The sequence below is a fragment of the Protopterus annectens genome, chromosome 4.part0 (genome assembly GCF_019279795.1).
Source record: "Protopterus annectens isolate FY-2018-M chromosome 4.part0, PAN1.0, whole genome shotgun sequence".
Lineage (NCBI taxonomy): Eukaryota > Metazoa > Chordata > Ceratodontiformes > Protopteridae > Protopterus > Protopterus annectens.
The window spans coordinates 925,596,773-925,619,259 of NC_056733.1; the positions used below are offsets into that span (position 1 = coordinate 925,596,773).

Below are 22,487 nucleotides of genomic sequence, written 5' to 3' on the forward strand. Positions count from 1 at the left end.
AAAAGTTTCCCCAATGGGGTACTTCGCTTTCAAGAAGACTTCGGCTGAAATACTTTCGTAAATCTCAGGAGCTGGCCGACCGTCACTTGGGAACTGCTTCTGCTTCGGGCACCGCACGGCAAGAAAGACTGAAGAAAATGGCGTCAGCTGCCTCTTTTATACCCCTGCCGCACTGACGTCAGGGAGGAAGCGACGACAACAGACGCCGGACCTAGACTTTGGAATTCGGATGACCGAGGACCCGCCTGACGGCAGGATAACCCATCTGTTATGACTGCAGCTGTATGCACGATGAACATCAGGTTCTCTCAAGACCCTCCAGGGGCCACACAGACAAGAGAGTCCAAAGGGGTACCACTCAGGACATGGATAATCTCACGCTACAAGCCTTCAGGAAAAACAGAGTCCTCTGAGGAAGATGTTTCCGTGGCCCAGCCTCCTCATTGTCTCATCAATTCCAACAAATCGCCAAAATACATGGCTTAATTGGGAGATACATGGGACCCTACCCTTCACTGAGGTCAGAATTCTCAATGAAGGATTTCTCAGGCAAGTCTAGCTGCAAGAAAAGTCTGTGTTTACTCTTGCACTTCTTCTCAATGCAAGTTTCATGTGTGTGTGTGTGTGGGGGGGGGGGGGGGCAATGCCAGACAACACGCAGAAACAACAGGTGAGTCCATAGCCTGGCGCTGCTCGAGGCCTAAAGGTACAGAATGCAAACATAACTCATGCAAACCTGAGGTTCTAGATGGAAAACAATCAGAATGGCTCCAATTTAGTGACAGAAACCCCAGTCTGAGTGAGAAAGGATCCTTTCCATGATGCTGAATGGCAACAAGGCCGAACGGCTGGAAGAGGATCCCCTGCAAACCACAGATCTAGGAGAGGGGTTGGGAGGGTGGCTTAATGGCTAAGGTGCTTGCCTTACAAACACAAGGTGCAAGGTTGGAGTCTCACAAGGGATAATTGGCTAGGCTTAAAATGGCTCGCAAAGGCAGCTAGCTTAATACGAACCTATGAACCTATTATTTAATGTGGGATGTCCATCAGCGACCCATCTGGATCAGATGTCGAGACTAGACCCAAGCTATCTAAAGCCAAGGCACTCAGAGGGAGTGACGGCTCTGAACACCTCACAGTCAAACTCTTCCCCATGACCTCAGCTCCAATCTCAGTTTAGGGTGCACTTGGCTTCGAGGAGACTGGAGTCAGAAGTAATAAGGAGATGGAGCTGGAAGTACCCATGCTGCTTGCACCAACAAACCAGGAGAAAGTACAGTTTTGTACCTACCATAAATGTAGATGTCCGAACTGGATAGCATCTGCAGTCATAACAACTGGGTTGTCCTGTCGTCAGGCAGCCCTTCAGTCGGCCGGATTCCAAAGTCCGGGTCCGGCTTCGGCTGATGTCGCACTTCACCCGACGTCATCTCTGTTGGTCTTCGGGTATAAAGGCATCAGCCGACGCCATTTTCCTCAGTGTTTCTTGCCCCAGATGCCAGTAGCCCTCTTGAAGGCTAAAATTTTGGATAGATGCCAATGTTTCCAAAAAGATAAAGGTAAACACAAACATAAGCATGTATGTACATATATACAAACAAATACACCATAAAAGACCCCCCCCCACCAGCTAGCTATTAGGAGGGTAAACACCCTAGGAGTTCCACAGGGGAAGGAGGGAGGGTAATCCTGACTGCAGATGCTATCCAGTTCGGACATCTACATTTATGGTAGGTACAAAACTGTACTATGTCCTTCATGGATGCATCTGCAGTCATAACAACTGGGTAGAATACCATAGCCAACTAGGGAGGAGGATAAAAGTAAATTATGGTGTGTTTAGGATCCCTTGCAGTACAGCAGTGGCAAACCCTGCTCAGGATCTGGAATATAGAGGCAAATTATAATGCTTGGCAAATGTATGCACGGAGGTCCAAGTAGCCGCCTCAATAATGTCTTTGGTTGCCACTCCTCGTAAGAAGGCTGTGGTAGTGGCTGTTGCCCTTGTAGAATGAGGTCTTATGTTCTGTGGAATTGGTTTTCCATGGAAGGAGTAACAGAATCGTATGCAATTTCCTATCCATTTGGAGATTGTCTGTTTGGAAATAGCTTTTCCTTCCCTTCCTGTTGCATAGGCTACAAAAGTTGGTCAGTCTTTCTGCTATTTTTGTTCTGTCCAAGTAGTAGCGTAGCTGTCTATGTACATCCAAGGTATGCAGTATTCTTTCCCCTCTGTTTTGTGGGTTGGGAAAGAAGGTAGGTAGGTGGATTGCCTGGTTTAAAGACACTCTGGATACCACCTTAGGCATAAATGTAGGATTAGTCCTCATGGACACTATATCTTGGTGGAAGATTAGGAAGGGTTGCACATGCCATTAAGGCCTGTAGTTCTGAAACCCTCCTTGCTGAAGTAATTGCCAGTAGGAAAGCAGTTTTCCATGACAGGTGTTGTAGGTCTGCTGTTGCTGCTGGTTCAAAGGGTGATAGTGTCAACTTTTCTAGCACAAAGTTTAAGTCCCAAGCTGGTAATGGTGGTTTCCTTGGAGGTTTTACATTCTTGATTCCTCTGAGGAACTGCCTGAGCAAAGGGTGCGAAAAAACAGGTGGATCAAAGCTGTATTCTGCTGAAATAGCTGATGCATGTATCTTGATGGAGGAGTAGGACAGGCCTGAATGAAGAAGTTCGGCCAGGTACTCCAGAATGTTAGGCATATCTATGTTTGACACATCTTTTCCTCTTTCAGTACTCCAAATGACAAACCTTTTCCATTTACCAGCATAGTTCCTTCTTGTTGAAGGTCTGCGTGCTTCAAGAATAATGTCTTTAACTCTTTGGGAAAGTTCTGGGTTAGCTGCTGCTATGTGATGTTCCATGCAGTCAGTTGCAACGTTTTTAGGTTTGGATGCATGATGCTGTAGTTGTTCTGAGTTAACATCAAAGGCATCAGGGGAATTGGCCACATATTGTTCCGAGACATGCTCCTCAGTAGTGGGTACCAGTGTTGTCTTGGCCAGTTTGGAGCTATCAGGATTATCCTTGGACGTTCTTCCTTGATTTTTAGTAGTACTTTGTGTATCAAGGGAAGAGGTGGGAATGCATATGCTGTTAGGCCTTTCCAGCTGAAGGAGAGCGAATCCACTTTCCATGCTAGTGGGTGGAATGTCCTTGTGCAGAATTTTTGAGCTGGTGATTGAGAGGTGATGCGAATAGATCTATCTGAGGCATTCCCCATTTCTTTGAAATGGTCTTGAAGATGTCCGGGTGCAGCTTCCATTCGTGGGCATCCGAACTGGTTCTGCTTAGTATGTCTGCTAGAGTATTTTCTTTTCCGGTACAAATATTGCCTGTAACTGGATGTTGTAGCTGAGTGCCAGGGTCCACAGCTCCAAAGTCATTCTGCATAGGGGTATGAATGAGTGCCTCCCTGTTTGTTGATGTACCACATGACTGTGGTGTTGTCTGTCCTTATCAACTGGCCCTCTTTGAGAAATGGTTTGAACTTTTGGATTGCCAGTTTTACTGCCAGCATTTCTTTTAGGTTGATGTGCAGGTGAAGTTGATCCTGTGTCCAGAGTCCTTGCACGCATTTGTCCAGCATGTGGGCCCCCCATCCTAGGTCTGAAGCGTCTGTTGTGATGGTCTGGCTTGCTTGACATCTGCGAAAGGGTAGGCCTGGGTTTGACTGGCATGCCTGAGCCCACCATAGGAACTCCTGTTTTAAGCATGGAATTAGTGGGATTTCTGTTTCCAGGCTGTGTCTGTGTTGGGACCATAAATTCTTTAGGTACCACTGTAGTTTTCTCATATGTAGTCTGGCAAATGGGACCAAGCTTATGCATGATGCCATGAAGCCCAAGGCCTGCAGTACTTCTCTTGCTGTTAACTTGTTCAGTTTTGTTAGTGCCAAGAAGTAAAGAGGGAGTTCTTTTTGTTTTTCTGTAGTTAGGAATGCCATTTGTTTTACTGTGTCCAATTCCGCGCCCAAGAAGGTCCTTGTTTGGGATGGTATCAGCCTTGACTTTTGTAAATTGACTGTGTATCCCAGTGCTTGTAGCAAGTAAATGACCCTTTGTAAATCTGTTGTCAGCTTGCTTTTGTTGTCCCCTTGTAGTAGGCAGTCGTCCAGGTATGGGTAAATTTGAATTCCTGTAGTCTGCAATGGGCGATTACTGATGCCAGGCATTTTGTGAATACTCTGGGCAGTAGATAAGCCAAAGGGCAATGCTGAGAATTGATAGTGCTCTGATCCTGCAAGAAATCTGAGGTATCTTCTGCAGATTGGTCGAATGGGGACGTGCAGGTATGCCTCCTTGAGATCTAGAGTTACCAGCCAACACTCCTTGCCCAGCATGGGAAGAAGTTGCTGTAGGGTCAGCATTTTGAATTTTGGGACAATGATGTATGTATTTAAGGTGGACAGGTCGAGAATTGGTCTCCAACTTTTTCCTTTCTTGGAACTAGGAATAGTCTGGAGTAGAACCCTTTCCTTGCTCTGCTGTTGGCACTCTTTCCACAGCTCTCATGTTTGCTAACTCCATTATCTGTTGTAGAGCCTCTGTTTTTTGATTTGGAGGTAGATTTGGCATTCCTCTTTTGACTGGTAAAGTGTGGAAGTGGAACCGGTAGCCTTGATCTATGGTTTGTAAAATCCACTTGTCTTTTGTTATGTAGTGCCAGTTCTTTGAAAATAATGTTAACTTTCCGCCTAAAGGAGCTGCTATTTGTTCCCTGGTAGGCGGATTTAGGGTTAAGTCACTGTGGTTGTGTTGATGTAGTGGCAGTGGTTGTGTCTGTGCCTCTGTTATTGCCTTGCCACTGTCGTCCTCTGTAGGCACCTCCTCTGGATTGGTTTCTGCCTCTGGAACGTCTATTCCTGCCCCTTTGAGATCTTGTGGAGTCAGGAAAGGACCAATTTTTGGCAGGCCAGTTCCTGCTAAACCTTGGGGGTTGAACCTGCAAGAAATCTTTAACCGTTTGGACAGATTTTGCCTTTTCTTCCATTTTCTTCATAACCTGCTGGGCAGGTGTACCAAACAAACTTGTCTTATCCATAGGAGCATCTAGCAACTTAGCTTTAACATGGTCCGGTAAAGCTTGCTCCTTTAGCCATGCATGCCTTCTTATCACTGTGCCAGTCATGGCTGATCTAAATGAAGCCTCCAGTGCATCATAGCCACATTTTAAGGAATGGTTACTAACCTGTTGTATGTTATTTACCATTTCTAATACATATTTCTTATCAAGAGATTCATCAGTGGTTAGCTTTTTAGTTAATTGATCAAGCATAAACTCTTGGTATTGTATCATGTGAAACTGACAGTTTAAAGCTCTAGCTGAGAGAGTAGCTGAAGTGTAGACCTTTTACCCCATCTGTCTAATGACCTTGCTTCCCTTTCTGTACGAATAGGGGGTTTAGCTATGCTCGACGCTACTGCCTTGGGACCCTGGGATATAGTTTCGGGTCTGCAAGTGGGGCCTTGTAAAGGTGGTGATGAGTATCTGGCACCCTGTAAAATCTGTCTGGTTTGGCAGGGGCTGGGGGTAAAGAATCTGGAGCTGAGCAGACATCATTGAAAGCATCATCCACCACAGAGAGAACAGGAGGTATAGCTAAGGGCCTGTGCTGTGGAAGGTGCAGAAAGGTCCTAAGTCTTTTTCTGGAGTCTGAAAAATCCTGTTGCTGCCATTGGAACTGCTCTCGCATGGCATGTAAGGTTTCCCCAAAGGAGAATTCTTCTGGAGGGGAAGCAGCTGGAATGGATTCTTCAGCATCAGAATCTTCAAAATTGGAGAAAGGAGCCTCTGGCTGGTCAGTTATGTCTGATTCATCAGCAGAATCATCAGAGGACACTGGCTCAGGGGGCTCTGCCCTAGGTCTCTTCTCTGGGGGCTGAGAGGCCCTGTCTGGGTGAGATTGAGATCCTCTAATTAATGAAATTAAATCTTCTGCCAAAGTAAGCATTTGAGAACTAGAAGAGGGCCTGGTAGTGGGGGGTTTAACAGGCACTGTTTTAGTAGTCTTGGCTGCTTTAGCCCTGGCGAAGGCCTTAATGGACATGGCTGCTGGAGGCCTAGCTGCACCACGTGCTGGGGTAGAGACATCCAAGGGAATGGTGTCTGATAAATCAGTGGCAACCACCGTAGTGGATAAAATTTCTGAGGCCGATTCAAGAGTGGTAGCAGGGGCCTCAGTTGTAGAGATAGATTCAGCTGTACTTTGAGCAGTTTTCTCGGTTTCGGCCGAAACCGAGACACTCGCGGCTTGCTTAACCATGGTTTCAGCCGAAACCGCGGACCGCGAGTGTCGGTCTTTATCTTTGCGTTTTTTGGCAGATTGGGCTGTCGGAGGATCCGACGGCATAATGTACGCAAAAACAGAACCGAAAAACTGTTCTGCAAACTCCGACAGACGCCTAAGCATTCGTCGGTTGAAAGAAGTACAGGCCGAACAGGCTGCTACGTCGTGGGCTGGGCCTAAACAAGGCAGACAAAGAGAGTGGAAATCTTTATGAGGTATTTGTTTCCCACAGGTTAAACAATTATTAACTTTTTCTGACATCGGCTGAGGCAAGAAAGGTTCCCCAACGGGGTACTTAGCTTTAGAAGTCTTCGAAGTAGTATTCGGTAGAAGTAATCTCTGGATCCGACCGACCGGCACTTGCGAACAGCTTCTGCTTCGGGCGCCACGCAGCAAGAAAGACTGAGGAAAATGGCGTCGGCTGATGCCTTTATACCCGAAGACCAACAGAGATGACGTCGGGTGAAGTGCGACATCAGCCGAAGCCGGACCCGGACTTTGGAATCCGGCCGACTGAAGGGCTGCCTGACGACAGGACAACCCAGTTGTTATGACTGCAGATGCATCCATGAAGGACATCAGGGCAGAGTCGGAACAGTGGACACCAGTACCAAAAGATGGGCCAGACAAGCGATAACAAGTCTGAACCAAGGGAGAGACACCCTTCATCAAAAAAGGGGGAGAGCAAATATCCTGTGGTCCATCTGGGCCTTCAAGAAGGTACTCATACGTTGCTCCAAGCTGCAGTCACTAATATTCCTGCCAGAATTAGCAGACCTAGATGACACCACAGAAGATAGTTTGGTTGGTCGAGTTGAAGGTAAAAAAGTTTCCCAGATCAGAAAAGGAGATGCCTGGATCTGATGTGGGAGGGTGGCTCTGGAAAAAAAACTCTTGTCAAGGAGTTATCAGAATAAGGGGTAGGGGTGCAGATCTAAAGAAGGAGATGCAGCCAAGAAAAGTCTTAGAATACTCAAGGTCTGAGGGCCCGGTGACTCTAAGCTTGGAGCCACAGCAACAGGAGATCACTGCTGAGGAGCTACTGATGAAGATCTTGGCTGGGAAGTGAACAAGGCAAACGTCTTGCGACCTTCAGAGCTACCCAGTCTCTCAAGAGAGGAAGAAGAGCATTTACAGGCCTCTCTCTCTTTTCCCCCTTAAGTTTAGGTCTTTTCCTTTTCTCTTAAAGGGGCAATTGTGTTTGACTGGCTAACTATTAAGACCATAAACAAAGAAAGGGAAGAGGATTTTTTTTTTATTTAACTAGAAACTCATTCAGAAAATGGTGCTAAAAGTGCCTCAAACACACACACAGAGGCAACATGCTGGCAAATACTACAACACCAGAAAAATCTAACACTAAACACACAAAGTATTAAACAGTAATACACAAAGGAGGAGACACTAGCAGAAGAAAAACTGTCAAAATGCACTTATTCAAGGAGCTTTCAGAGATCACATCTGATAGCAGGAAATGGCAAACGTGATCGGAGAAGATTCAGGGAGGGTAGTGCATTATGAGAGAGGAGGTGAAGCTTCAGACCTGTAAAGTCTTAGCTGCCAGCTTTGGAACCAGTCAGATAACCCACAGGTTGAGGTGGACCGTGGTGCTGCGGTAGCGTTGTCGCCTCACAGTAAGACGTTGTCCTGTTCGATTCTCAGCTAGAGCGTCTTCTGTGTTGAGACATGTGTGAATGGGCATACCTTCGTTGAAGGCTGTGCATCAGGGCCGGCAACTCGGCACGTAAAAATCTACTGCCAATCATTAGTGGACAGGAGTTCCGCTGTGGCGACCCCTAACCGGGAAAAGCCGAAAGAGACAACAATTAAAAAAAATAAAAGTGCAATTTACTATATTCCATGCAGAAAAATCTCCTACATATCAAAAGTGTTTTCACCTCATTTACAAAACTAAGAATGCAAAAATTCATTCCAAAACAATCCTACTACAAACTTCTAGTGCACACAAAACAACATCCTGATGCAGAGCTCCGTGCTGTAATATAGTAGTGAGGGGTGACTAGCCCAATATACTGTGGGGCATTGGCAGAATTAGATATGCAACCAACTATGAGCTGTGGTGTCCATCTCCAGGCAAAGGGATAATACCACTGCAGTGGGGATTCATCTGGCTACCAAAATTACAAAGCCACTGCAAGACACACAAGTAATCATCTGCAGCTAATACTTCCCGACTGCTCTGTGTGTACCTACAAGCAGTCATTTTCTTACTAATCTGCATATTATATTTTACAATGCAGCAAGAATTTCAAGAACATACCTGTTGAGATAAAACGCCTTTCACATGTATGCAGAAAGTGAAACGCTTACCTGAGAATGTGTTGTCTGCAAATCGCAACAGAAGACTGCTTTTGCCAACACCTGTTAAAAGAAAAATAATCTAATTCAGGAAAATACACTAAGCAAAATTAGCCTCAGCCAACATCACCTAAAAACAGCAGATAACATTCTGTTGACTAACATGCAGCAAATGCAGGATAAAAGCACAACCAGATCAGACTGCCATCCCACTTCACATCAAACGTTGATCTGGTGCACTGACCGTCGGGCAACAGCAGACCAGACAGACATGCTGGTTGACTGCCACACTGACAACAACTTGCACTGCTTTTCTTACAGGAGGAATATAAATGCTTCACAAAATTACCCAGGAAACAACTCAGAAAGGACTACTTTCCTGTCTATTAGCTATGCCATGTTAAACGCACACATGCACTGTGTTATCACTGAACTACATTCTTTGATCTGTGCAGTAATAACTGATCATGAACCGTTTCTGCTAAAGGAATACAGGACCTTCATCTGGCTCCATCTATGAATGCTACCCTGCTAGTTTCTAAACCACTTCCACATGAAAGCAACATCAGGCAGTGGAACAGATGTACAATCTCTTTATCCCAGCACAACTGTACACAAACACACACAAGGTCACCTGAGTGTCATGAAATATACCAGTGCCATGAGATTCGGACCATAATGTAATAAGGCCTGCAATGATACACACGTGTACATGTGTGTATACAGGCACACACAATTTCCTGATTGCCATCCTCTAAACAAATCTTCTGAGCTTCAAAGACCACGACAAAAGGTGGTCTTCTGCCTTTCTGCACAAATTCTACAACCAGCAAGCGCTTCAGACAGCAATAAACATGTGCATGCATGTTATACCACATGGGATTACTAGACCGCCCTAAACTTTCAGGGAACAGTCTTATGGAGAACTGCTTCAAAACACAAATTAGTCAGACTGCCAAGAGCTTCGGAACACACTGTAGAGAGATCTGCTTTGACACAAAAACTACCCCAACTGCTGTAAGATCTACCACCATCATGAGCTTCAGACAGCTATATAAGGACATCTGCTCCTGAAATCATCAGAACTAGGTAGCACAGCCTGAGCAATGTTCAGCGGTACCTGCTCAGAGGCAGGGCAGTCTAAGCAACACCCAGTGCCATCTGTGGCACGGCAGAACAGCCTTAGCAAAGTTCAGCGCTACCTGTTCCGAGGCAGTGTAGCTTAAGCAACGCCCAGTGCCATCTGCCCCAAGGCAGAACAGCCTGAGCAATGCTCAGCATTACCTGTTCCGAGGCAGTATAGCCTAAGCAACGCCCAGTGCCATCTGCCCCCGGCAGAAAGTACAGTTGTGTACACTTACCATAAATGTAGATGTTAAGAGTGTATTCACTCTTGCAGTCATTACATCTGGGTAATCCGCTGGCAGGTTGCCCTCAGTCGGCCTGATTAACAAAGTCTTGGGTCCTGCGTCGGTTGCTGTCTTCTTCCATGGCGTCAGGTCGTCAGGAGTATAAAACATGCAGCAGACGCCATTACATCAGTTTTTCTTGCCCCAGATGTCAGGTGCCCCCCAAATGGGGAGCAAAATATATAAATATATATAATTAGAAACACAAAAATATACCTCCAAACAAAAGCAAATACACCAAAAATGCTTTTAAGCATAGTAAAAGAAAGAGGAGGTATAGTAAAAGAAAAACAGGGGGTTGGAGGGTGGGTAACCAGGACTGCAACAGTGAATACACTCCAACATCTACATTTATGGTAAGTGTATACAACTGTACTATGTTCATCGTGTTTCACTGTTGCAGTCATTACATTTGGGTAGATTCCCAAAGCTAAGGTTGGGAGGGCGAATCTATACAGCATTAAGAACAGCTATAAGGCCCTGCAAAACAGCAGTGGCAAAGCCAGCTCTGGATTTAGAGAAAATTGGTAAGTGATAATGCTTGGTGAAAGTATGCACTGAACTCCAGGTAGCTTCTAGAATAACCCTGGTAGGAAAGTACAGTTTTGTACCTACCATAAATGTAGATGTTCGAGGATTCCCTTGCTGCAGTCCTGACAATTGGGGTATAGTCCGCGTCCCAGTCGGCCCGAATACCAGAGTATAAGGCTGACGTCGGTCATGGCGCCTTAGACTGACGTCAGTACGTCAGGGTACTAATGCGCATGACCGACGCCATTTCCTCAGTCTTTTCTTGCCCCAGATGTCAGAAGACCCAAAAAGACAAGTCCCAAAAACAACCTGCAGCAAAAAACATGTACAATATATACAGTAATATATACAAAAAATATAAGCATGTAAACTCACCTACACAACCACCCTGAAACACAGAGGGAAGGAGGGAGGGTAATTGGACTGCAGCAAGGGAATCCTCGAACATCTACATTTATGGTAGGTACAAAACTGTACTATGTTCTTCGTCTTCCCTTGCTGCAGTCCTGACAATTGGGTAGAATCCCAAAGCAGAGGTAAGGGAGGCTGGCAAATTATAAAGTAGCAGGAGCTGACAACATGCCTTGTAAAACAGCTGTGGCAAAACCAGCTCTAGTCTTAGAGTATATAGGCAGGTGATAATGCCTAGAGAAAGTATGCACTGAACTCCAAGTAGCCGCTTCCAGAATATCCTTAGTTGCCACCCCCCTTAGAAATGCTGCTGAAGTGGCAGTAGCCCTAGTGGAATGAGGCCTAATCCCAGCTGGAACCTCTTTGCCATGATGGGAATAACAAAATGCAATGCAAAAGCCAATCCACCTAGAAATAGTTTGTTTTGACACAGGCTTGCCCTGTGAACTTAAAGCAAAAGAAACAAGTAACTGCTGAGACTGCCTAAAATCTTTAGTCCTGCTCAAATAATAACGCAATTGCCTGTGTACATCTAAAGTGTGCAAAATCTTTTCCCCTTTATTTTGAGGATCTGCAAAAAACGTAGGCAAATGAATAGTTTGGTTTAAAGCCACACTAGAAACCACCTTAGGCATAAAGGAAGGATTAGTCCGTAATGATACCTTGTCCTTATGGAAAATCAAAAGGGCTCTACTGCCATAAGGGCCTGCAACTCAGACACCCTTCTTGCAGAAGTAATAGCCAACAGAAAAGCAGTCTTCCATGACAAATATTTCAATTCAGCAGTAGCTGCAGGCTCAAAAGGTTGTAGAGTAAGTTTTTCCAACACAAAATTGAGATCCCAAGCAGGAGTAGGAGCTCTACGTGGGGGTCTTATATTCTTTGCCCCTCTAAGAAACTGCTTGAACAAAGGATGCGAAAACAAAGGTGGGTCACAATCATAGTGAGCTGAAATTGCTGCAGCATGAATCTTTATGGAAGAGAAAGACAAACCTTTGTCCAATAATTCAGTAAGATATTGAAGAGCCACACTCAAATTAGGCTCTGAAATCTCCAAATTCTTTGCTGTACTCCAAAATAAAAATCTCTTCCATTTTTCTGTACACTCTCCTAGTACTAGGCCTTCTAGCTTCCATAATCACATTTAAAACTTGTTGAGGAAGCTGAGACCTACCATGCTTCAACACAGAATATGCCAAGCTGTGAGATGAAGAGATTGAAGCTTGACATTGAGCAGATGACCGTCCTTCTGAGATAACAGATGAGGAATCAGAGGTAAAGGCCATGGAGGCTTCTTTACAAGACTCCTTAGAAGTGGGTACCAGTGTTGCCGAGGCCAATCTGGAGCTATCAAAATCATCCTTGGCCTGTCCTGTCTGACCTTTAGTAATACCTTTGGAAGAAGAGGTAGAGGTGGAAAGGCATAGACATGAAGGTTTTTCCAACTGAAAGACAGAGCATCCACTTTCCAAGCTGTGTGATGAAACCCCTTTGTGCAATACTTTGGCAGCTGGTGGTTTAGTGGAGAAGCGAACAGATCTATGTCTGGAGTTCCCCATGACACTGTCAATTTCTGAAATACATGAAGATCCAGTTTCCACTCGTGGGGATCCATGATTTGTCTGCTTAAAACATCTGCTAGGGAGTTCTGTGCTCCTGGCAGAAACCTTGCCTGAAGAGTCAGTTGCAGGCTTAACGCAGTCTCCCATAAAATCATTGCTTGCCTGCATAGAGGATAAGAATGTGTTCCCCCTTGCTTGTTGATGTACCACATGACAGTTGTGTTGTCTGTCAGAATCAACACCTGCCCTGGAAGAAGTAACTCCTTGAACGCCATCAATGCAAACTGGACTGCTAACATCTCCTTCATGTTGATATGTAGATGCTGTAGTCTGGCAGGCCACTTGTCTTGTATCCACTTTCCATTTAGATGAGCTCCCAAGCAGTGTCCGAGGCATCTGTCGTTAAAATCTGACTCGCCTCTGGCCGGGTCACAGAGAGTCCCTTGTTTAGGTGACATTCCTGAGCCCACCACAAGAATTCCTTTTGAAGGCAAGGTATTATTTGAATGACAGTGTCCAAATCTTGGCAGTGCTGTGTCCATACATTTTGAGATACCATTGCAGCTTCCTCATATGCAGTTTGGCATTGGGAAGCACCAGAATACAAGATGCCATGAACCCTAATGCTTGAAGGACTGTCCTTGCAGTCAGCACGGACTGATGAGATAGTTGATGGAAGTAAAGTGACAGACTCTTTTGTTTGTCCGGGGTTAAAAGGCCATCTGAGCTGCTGTATTCAGTCTCACACCCAGAAAGCACATGTCTTGAGAGGGTACTAGACTGGACTTTATTTCGTTCACAGAATACCCTAGGCATCTTAGCACTGCTATGACATATTCCAGATGCTGTAGAAGGTGTTCCTTTTCTTGAGCCAGAATCAGGCAGTCGTCCAAGTAAGGATAGATTTGAATGCCTTGAAGCCTGAAGTAAGCTATCACTGGAGCCAGAACCTTTGTGAATACTCTGGGCAGTAGATAAGCCAAAGGGCAATGCAGAGAACTGATAATGAAAATCTCCAGTTGAAACCGCAGATACTTTCTGCAACTTAGCCTTATAGGCACATGAAGGTAAGCTTCCTTGAGATCCAAAGTTACCATCCAGTGATCTTTGCCCAGCAGAGGTAACAGTTGCTGTAACGTCAACATCTTGAACTTGGGAATGTCCAGATAAGTGTTGAGGATAGATAAATCCAGAATTGGTCTCCACGTGTTCCCCTTCTTTGGTACTAGGAACAGGCGAGAATAAAATCAAGCCCCTTTCTGATACAGGGACTGGCTGAATGGCCCCTATCTGGAGTAACTGAGAAACTTGCTTGTGAGCCTCTTTTCTTTGTGGAGGAGGAACATCTGGCATGCCTTTGAAAGGGGCATTGTGTGGAAATAAAATCTGTAACCGTGATGAATAATATCCAGCACCCATCTGTCTTGAGTGATTAAATCCCAATTTTCTTTGAAAAGAGACAATCTTCCTCCCAAAGGAGCTGCCAGGCGAGAGTCCACTGGCAGCTGAAAAGGCAGGTCATTGGTTCTGCTTACGAAAGGACTGACCCCTGCCCTCACCAGAAGTCTGAGCAGGTGAACTGTCTGATCTAGGCCTAAACGAACCTTGAGCCCTGCCCCTACCACGTCTAGACCTACCCCTAGACTGGGAACCATAAGCAGGATATGTCCACCCCTTAGCAGGCCAATTTCTACTAAACTTGGAGGCTGCACCTGCAAAAATCTTTAACAGTCTGCATAGACTTAGCTTTGTCCTCCATTTTCTTTAAAACTGCTTCCACAGGCGGTCCAAACAACACATCAGACTGTAAAGGAGCATCCAAAATCCTAGTCTTAACATGCTCAGCTAAATTCTGATCCTTCAACCAGGCATGTCTGCGAAGAACAGAACTAGTAGCAGCCACCCTCGAGGAGGCCTGAACAGCATCAAAACCACACTGCAAAGAATGCTTACCCACTTGTTCAGACACATGAACCAAATCCAGCAATTCTTTACACTCAATACCTTCCGCCAAAGCATCCACCTTAGATTTCAATTGTGAAAGGAGATAATTTTGATATTTCAGCATATGAAACTGACAATTCAACGCCCTCATGGCTAGAGTGGAAGAAGTATATACTTTCTTACCCCACCTATCCAAAGCCCTTGCCTCTTTATCAGAGGGTACAGGATTTTTAACCACAGAAGCTTTAACACCTTTAGGCCCCTGAGAAACAGTTTCTGGGTCCGCCCTGGGACTCTTAAACAAATACTTATGAGCTTCGGGCACCCTATAATACCTATCAGGCTTAACAGGAGCAGGAGGCCAGGAATCAGGGTTCAGAGAAGCCTCTGCGAAAACATCCTCCACCACATTCAACACAGGAGGAATAGCTAAGGGCCTATGCTGGGGCAAAACAAAATTCCCTAAGCCTTTTTCTGGAGTCAGAGTAATCTTGGCCTTCCCATTTAAAGTGCTCCCTCATGGAGTGAAGAGTCTCTGAAAATGAAAAATCCTCAGGAGGAGAAGCTGAAGGAGTGGAATCATCCACATCAGAATCAGAATAAGTAGGAAACTCTTGCAAGTCTTCCACAGAAGACTCTGAAGCCTGTGAACACTGTTCAAAACTATCAAACTCCTGTTCCACCCTAGGCCTCTTATCAGGTGGGGCATAGAACCTCTAATCAGAGTAATCAAATCTTCTGCCATTTTAAGCATATGTTTCTTAGGCACAGAGCCGAAATGCTAGGAGAAGCCCCTACAGAAGCTGAACTTGGCCTTCCTCTAAAAGAAGCTTTGGCAACAGAAGGAGAGGCCCTAACTACCTTGGGAAGAGAGGGAAGAACAGTTACCTGAGAAGCCCCTCAGCCTGGCCTACCTCCTGAGAGGGCACATCCTGTAACAGTAAAGTATCTGCCTGAGACTCCATAGAGACTCCTGGCAAAACCTCTGGCTCCCCTGAGCCTTCTAAAGGACCGGCGTCCGGGACTGCGGTTCCTCACCCCTAGACTTCACTGTTTTGTCCTTGCGCTTCTTAGATGAAGCAGGCGGAGTATCCGGCGGCATAGTATAATTACACGCTTCCCAAACACTAACCTAGCACAATCAAGCCTCCTCTTAATAGTGCGCTTGTTAAATCTAGCACAAGAGCGGCAACCAACAACGTCGTGCTCAGGCCCTAAACAAGGTATACACAAAGTATGATAATCCCTATGGTATCTGCTTCCCACAAGAAATACAGTTATTCACTTTTTCTGACATCCGGTAAAATACTGAGGCAAGAAAAAACCAAAATGTTCCCCAACGGGGTTACTTAGCCAACTCTGTATTCGGTCTGAAACTCCGGTTTCGGAAAATCTCAGAACGCCAACCTGCACTCGCAAAATTGCTTCTGCATCGGACCATGCGGCAAAAAAGACTGAGGAAATGGCGTCGGTCATGCGCATTAGTACCCTGACGTACTGACGTCAGTCTAAGGCGCCATGACCGACGTCAGCCTTATACTCTGGTATTCGGGCCGACTGGGACGCGGACTATACCCCAATTGTCAGGACTGCAGCAAGGGAAGACGAAGAACATCACCTCTGAGAAAGGCTGCTGAAGTAGATGCAGCCCTTGTGGAATGAGACCTAATCCCCTGGGAGATAGGTTTTCCATGGTGCTTATAACAGAAATGAATACAATGTGTTATCCATTTAGAAATAGTTTGCTTTGAAATACCCTTCCCCCCTGCTCCTGCAGCAAATGCTACCAGCAGTTGTTCAGATTTCTTTAAGATTTAGTCCTGTCCAAATAGAATCTAAGTTGTGTACATCCAATGAATGCAGAATCTGCTCTATCTTGTTCTGTGGATTGGGAAAGAAAGTTGGCAAATGAATGGACTAATTAAGAGCCACATTGGATACCACCTTGGGCATGAATGATGGATTCGTCCTGAGTGACACCCTGTCCACATGAAAGATGATGAAAGGCTCCACTGCCATAAGGGTCTAATTCAGCTATCCTTCTAGCTGAAGTGATTGCTAAAAGGAAGGCTATTTTCCCAGAAATAAATTTTAAGTCTGCAGTTGCAGCTGGCTCGAAAGGAGGTAGAGTGAGTTTCTCCAATACAAAGTTAAAGGTCCCAGGCAGGGGCTGGAGCTCTCCTTGGTGGTCTCAAGTTTTTGGCCCCTCAGATATACTGCTTCAGAAGAGGATGAGAGAAGGGGGGGGGGGTCTGTGTTGTAATGAGCTGAAATGGCTGAGGCATGGATTTTTATGGAAGAAAAAGACAGGCCCTTGTTAAGCATCTCAGTTAAGTATTGCAAAATCTGAGGTAAATTGGGCACTGCTGTGCTCATCCGTTGAGACTGATTCCAGGTACAGAATCTTTTCCATTTGTCAGCATAAGATTTTCTAGTACTAGGTCTTCTCACCTTCAAAATGACATCCATCACAGGTTTGCTGAGGGATGCTAAGGGGGAATTTAAGTGATTAGCCAAGCTGCAAGATTCAATGTTTGGAGCTGAGGGTGCAGAATTTGATTCTCCTGCTGAGACAGTAAGGAAGGTGTCTGAGGCAGGTGCCACGGAGAAATGGGTGAGACACTGCGCAGGAGAGGGTACCAGTGTTGGCGAGGCCAGTCTGGAGCAATCAAAATCATTTTTGGTTTGTCCCATTTCACATTTAGCAGAACTTTGGAGAGCAAAGGCAGAGGGGGAAAGGCATAGACTGATGGATTTTTCCAGCTGAAGGACAGAGCATCCACTTTCCAGGCTTTTTTGTGATGAGTTCTTGTGCAAAATTTGTCCAGCTGGTAGTTCTGGGGTGAGGCAAAAAGATCTAGGTCTGGGCTCCCCCATTTTCATATATGTTGAAAATCCGTGGTTCCAGTTTCCATTCGTGAGGGTCCGTGAGATTTCTGCTTAGTTCGTCTGCCAGAACATTCTGCTTTCCTGGCAGAAATTGAGCTTGTAGTTGTACTTGGTAGGTCAAGGCAGTGTTCCACAATGCCATGGCTAGTCTGCAGAGTGGGTAGGAATGTGTACTCCCCCTGCTTGTTTATGTACCACATAACCGTGGTGTTGTCCGTCTTTATCAGTAATTGTCCTGGATGAAGGTAGTCCTTGAAGGCTGTCAGTGCATTCTGTACAGCTAGCATTTCTTTTTGATTGATATGAAGGTGCATTTGATGTGGGCTCCATTTGCCCTGAATGCACTTCCCTGCCAGATGAGCCCCCCATGCATAATCTGATGCGTCTGTAGTTAGGGTTTGGGCGGCAAGGGGTGGTGTGAATGGCAGTCCCTTGTTTTGGTGGCAGGCCTCTGCCCACCATAGGAACTCTAGGTGCAGGCAAGGTACGATAGGAATTATTATTTCCAGGCTGTGACAATGCTGACTCCATAAACTTTTTAAGTACCGCTGAAGTTTCCTCATATGCAGTCTTGCATATGGAATTAGAAGAATGCAGGAGGCCATGAACCCCAAGGCTTGCAGTATTTGCCTTGCAGATAGCAGGGTTTTTGTGGCCACCTGTTTGAAGTAAGTCACCAAATGAATTTGCTTTTCTGGCATAAGGAAAGCCATCTGGGCAGTTGTATTCAAGCTTGCACCCAGGAATATAATCTTTTGAGAGGGTACCAGTTGAGATTTTTCGTTTATGGTGTACCCTAGACAGGTTAGAACTCTTTTTACAAACGCCAGATGTTTTAGAAGAATGGCCTGGTTTTTCTGCCTGAATTAGACAATTGTCCAGGTATGGATATATTTGAATATTTCTTTGCCTGCAAAATGCAATTACTGGAGCCAGGCACTTTGTGAATACCCTGGGCGCAGTAGACAAGCCAAAGGGCAGTGCAGAGAACTGATAATGCATGCAGTCTGCTTTGAAGTCTAGGAATCTTCTACAAGATTCCCTGATTGGGATATGCAGATAAGCCTCTTTTAAGTAGAGTTGCCAACCAGGCATCCCTGCCTAGCATAAGAAGTAACTGGTGAAGAGACAGCATCTTGAATTTTAGAATGTCCAGAAAGGTGTTTAGAGTAGACAGGCCCAGAATTGGTCACCATGATTTGTCTTTTCTGGGTACCAGGAAAAGTCTGGAATAGAAACCTTGTCCCTTTTCTGGTACTAGTTGAATTTCCCCCATGTTTAGGAGGGAAAGAACTTGTTTCTGAGCCTCTGCCAACTGATTTGGGGGCAGGTCTGGCCACCCATTTGGAGTAGGCAACGTGTGGAAATGAAATTTGTATCCTTGGGACACTATATTTAAAACCCATTTGTCTTTGGTTATAAGTTGCCAGTTTCTTGAATGAAGAGCCAGTTTCCCCCCAAAGAGGCGGCTAAGAGTGAAGTGCTTGGCAATTTCAAGGGAAAGTCATTGAGACTGTTTACTATAGGGTGGTGCCTTGTTGTTTCCAGATTTGGAAGTGGAAGCACCCCATTGCTTAGTTCTGAAAGTCCCTTGGGACTGAAACCTGGTGCTTTTGGAATGTCTGGGTTTGGCCATAGTGACTCTGGAAGGAGCTGGAAAGGACCAGTTCTTAGTAGGCCAATGTCTACTAAATCTAGGAGGTTGCACTTGTAAGAAATCTTTCACAGTTTGCATAGATTTAGCTTTATCTTCCATCTTTTTTAGAACTTCTTCAGCCTTATTGCCAAATAGGCTGTCCTGCTGTAAAGCAGCATCCAAAAGTTTTGCTTCAACTTGATCAGGCAGAGATTGCTCCTTAAGCCAAGCATGCCTTCTAAGCACAGACCCAGTAACAGCAGCCCTAAAAGAGGCCTCTAAAGAATCAAAACCACATTGCAAAGTATATGTTTGCCAACTTGCTCAGCTGAATGCAATAAATCCTGCAAATCTTTATTCTCCATACAGACAGAAATCATAATTTTCTGTTTAAGCAGTCCCACGATATGCTGTTGATATGAAATTGACAGTTTAAAGCCCTGATTGCTAAGGTTGCAGAAGTAAAAACCTTTTTACCCCATTTATCCAGCGCCCTGGAGTCTCTATCAGAAGGGATAGGATTTTTAGCAGTAGAAGCCTAAATGTCCTTGGGCCCCTGAGAAATAGTTTCAGGGTCCGCAACAGGATTCTTGAAAAGGAATTTGTGAGTCAGGAACCCTGTAGTACCTGTCTGGTTTGCTAGGGCCTGGAGGCAAGGAATCAGGGGCCAGACTGGATTCCGAAAACACATCAACAATATCTAATACAGGAAGTATAGCCAAAGGCCTACGCTGAGGAAGTAGAAGGAAATCCCTAAGCCTCTTTTTGGATTCAGAGAAATCCTGATTTTCCCAGTGGAAATGCTCCCTTAAGGTATGTAAAGTTTCCCCAAGAGAGAAATCCTCAGGTTGAGAAGCAGAGGGAATGGAATCCTCTGCATAAGAGTCCTCACAAGTAGGTATGGACAAATCCAGATCATTAGAAGAGTCAGAAGAAACAGAATCCTGTTCAGAAGATTCATAGTCAAATTCAATCCTAGGCCTCTTTGGGGGGGGGGGGGGGTTGACTACCCCCAATAAGAGTAATTAAATCTTCAGCCATTTTGATCATTTGTTTTATACGCATAGGGGCCTGAACATGTGGCCAGGGCATCAGTTTTTTTAGATACAGATAGAGATTTCGGCCTTAACATTGAAGTTGGAGTCTAAGTCTGTAGGCCTGAATACACCCTCAGAAGCCGGTGCCCGCTCAGCGGCTCTGGACCCATCTAGAGACATCCACAGGTTCCATATGTGAAGTATCTCGCGGCATACCGGACTCCAAATGGATCTCAGTAGAGGCCTGCGAATCAGAAGTAGCGGGTATCAGGGGCTGTGAAAGCACCTCACTGAGTACTGGCGAACTGGCTTAGAAGCATCGTCGGCAGTTTTGGACCTCAACGGCCTGTCTTTTTCTTTGCATTTTTTTTTTTTCGGTATTCTGGTAGTCGGATGGCTAACTGATGTAATTTCTGGATAATTAAACCGAGAAACAAAATATTTTGAAGCAAAAATGTACTGATGATGGATAGTGCGCTGATTAAATAAAGCACAAAACCGACAGCAAGGTATGTCGTGATCAGGGCCTAGGCAAGGAATACAGTACAAATGAAAGTCCTTATGAGGTATTTGCTTCCCACAAGTAATACAATTATTAACTTTTACTGACCTCGGTAAGGAGCAAGAAAAAAAAGGTTTCCCCAACGGGGTATTTAGCTTTTAGTTGAAGACTTCGGTTCTGAAACTCTAAAACGAAAATTTCAGGAGTCGGCCGACCGGCACTTACGAATTGCTTCTGCTTCAGGCACCACACGGCAAGAAAGACTGATGTAATGGCATCGGCTGCATGTTTTATACACCTGACGTCATGGAAGAAGAGACAGCAACCGACGCAGGACCCAAGACTTTGTTAATCAGGCCGACTGAGGGCAACCTGCCAGCAGATTACCCAAATGTAATGACTGCAACAGTGAAACACGAACATCAGCCTTAGCAATGTTCAGCGCTACCTGTTCCGAGACAGTGTAGCCTAAGCAATGCCTAGTGCCATCTGCCCCAAGGCAGAACAGCCTTAGCAATGCTCAGGGCTGCCTGCACTGAGCTAAAAAAGACTCAGCAATGCTCAGGGCCATCTGCTCTGAGTTAATACTGACTCAGTAAATACTGATGGCCACCTGCTCAGAATCAAGACATACTCAGCAATGCTCAGGGCCGCCTCCTCCAAGTCAAGATCTCAATACTTAGCAATACCTACCCTGAATCAGCAGAGCATAAGCTGCTCACATTTAACAGGCGAACCAAAACTCATGTCATCCAGGCATAATGTAAATCCACGATGCAGAACACTAATACAAGTAAAGGAAGGCAGACTATCAAAGCCAACCCCAAACAAAGAGCTGCTCCCAAAAGCTGTAATCAACAAACAAATAATGGAACCCTGCCTGGATCAGGGATGTAATGAACAAAACAAGACCAGAGAAAGCTTCAGTCCTACTCTTCTGTTAATGTGCTAAAACCATAGGATTTATGTTGGCACAGGCTTGTACCGGAAGTTCAGATCCCTGACTACAACCCATGTGATCCTAATTCATTTAGCAGATCAGATGTTTGATGACACATGCAAGGAGGATGAGTTAGTGTGCTTGAACACACTTTTGCCGTTGGCTGCTGATGGAGGTCAGGGACACCTAGATGGAGGCAGAGCTGTGGACGGATCCAAGAGGAGGAGAAACAATACACTAACAACTCCCACTGCATGATTGCCCTAGCTAGGACTTCAGGGGTGACTGTAATATAATACTGTTCTCTAAGCCTCAATCTCATCACTGGCTCAGAGCATGTCTGAGTTAGCCCAGGGAGAGCTGGTTGGGTTCAACAGATGAGGAGAGGCCCTACAAATAACTAAGGATCAAAGGTCAGGGCACCAAAAGATCCATTAAAAAGGATGCATGTTGAGTACATATACACCTTCCTCTGCAATACTCTACCATGTCAGTTAGGGACAGAACAATGATGCCTTCTACCTAACCTACCAGTTAGAGCTCCTGCCCCCACAAAAAAAATCATACTGGGCAGGACAAAGCCCTAATCCTAACATCCCACGAGTTTATAGGCAAATAGTGGCAGGACAGTGATGCAACAGGCAGCACCGCTGCCTTATGGCAAGAGGTTCGCTGGTTCAGTTCTTAGCTGGGGTGCCTTCTGCACAGAGTCTGCGTTCATATGGAGTTTCTCCAGTTTCCTCCCACATTCAAGCTATAAAGTGGACTGGGGACTCTAATGGACTGGGGACTCTAAACTGCCCACATGTGTGCGTATGACTGTAGTGAAACATGGAAGAAAGACCTGTCAACTTCTGTTTACCCTTTGCCTTAAAATTTCCATGAGTAGAGATGGCTGCCTGTGGGGTCACTTTAAAGAGTTAGATGCGACTTGTAAGAGAACAAGTGAGACAGTTACCATCATCCTACATCCCATACATACAATAATAAGCATACAGTTACCATCTC

At 45.3% G+C, this 22,487-nt stretch overlaps 1 protein-coding gene across 1 annotated transcript in view; it reads right to left on the minus strand.

The window, feature by feature from the left end:
• The window catches only part of RAB35 (RAB35, member RAS oncogene family), a 703,423-nt gene that overhangs the window by 472,853 nt on the left and 208,083 nt on the right, over positions 1-22,487 (minus strand). Inside the window, exon 2 of the mRNA XM_044068901.1 lies at positions 8,631-8,681. Coding sequence (XP_043924836.1) covers positions 8,631-8,681 — 51 coding nt within the window. The remainder of the gene's footprint in view (positions 1-8,630; positions 8,682-22,487) is intronic.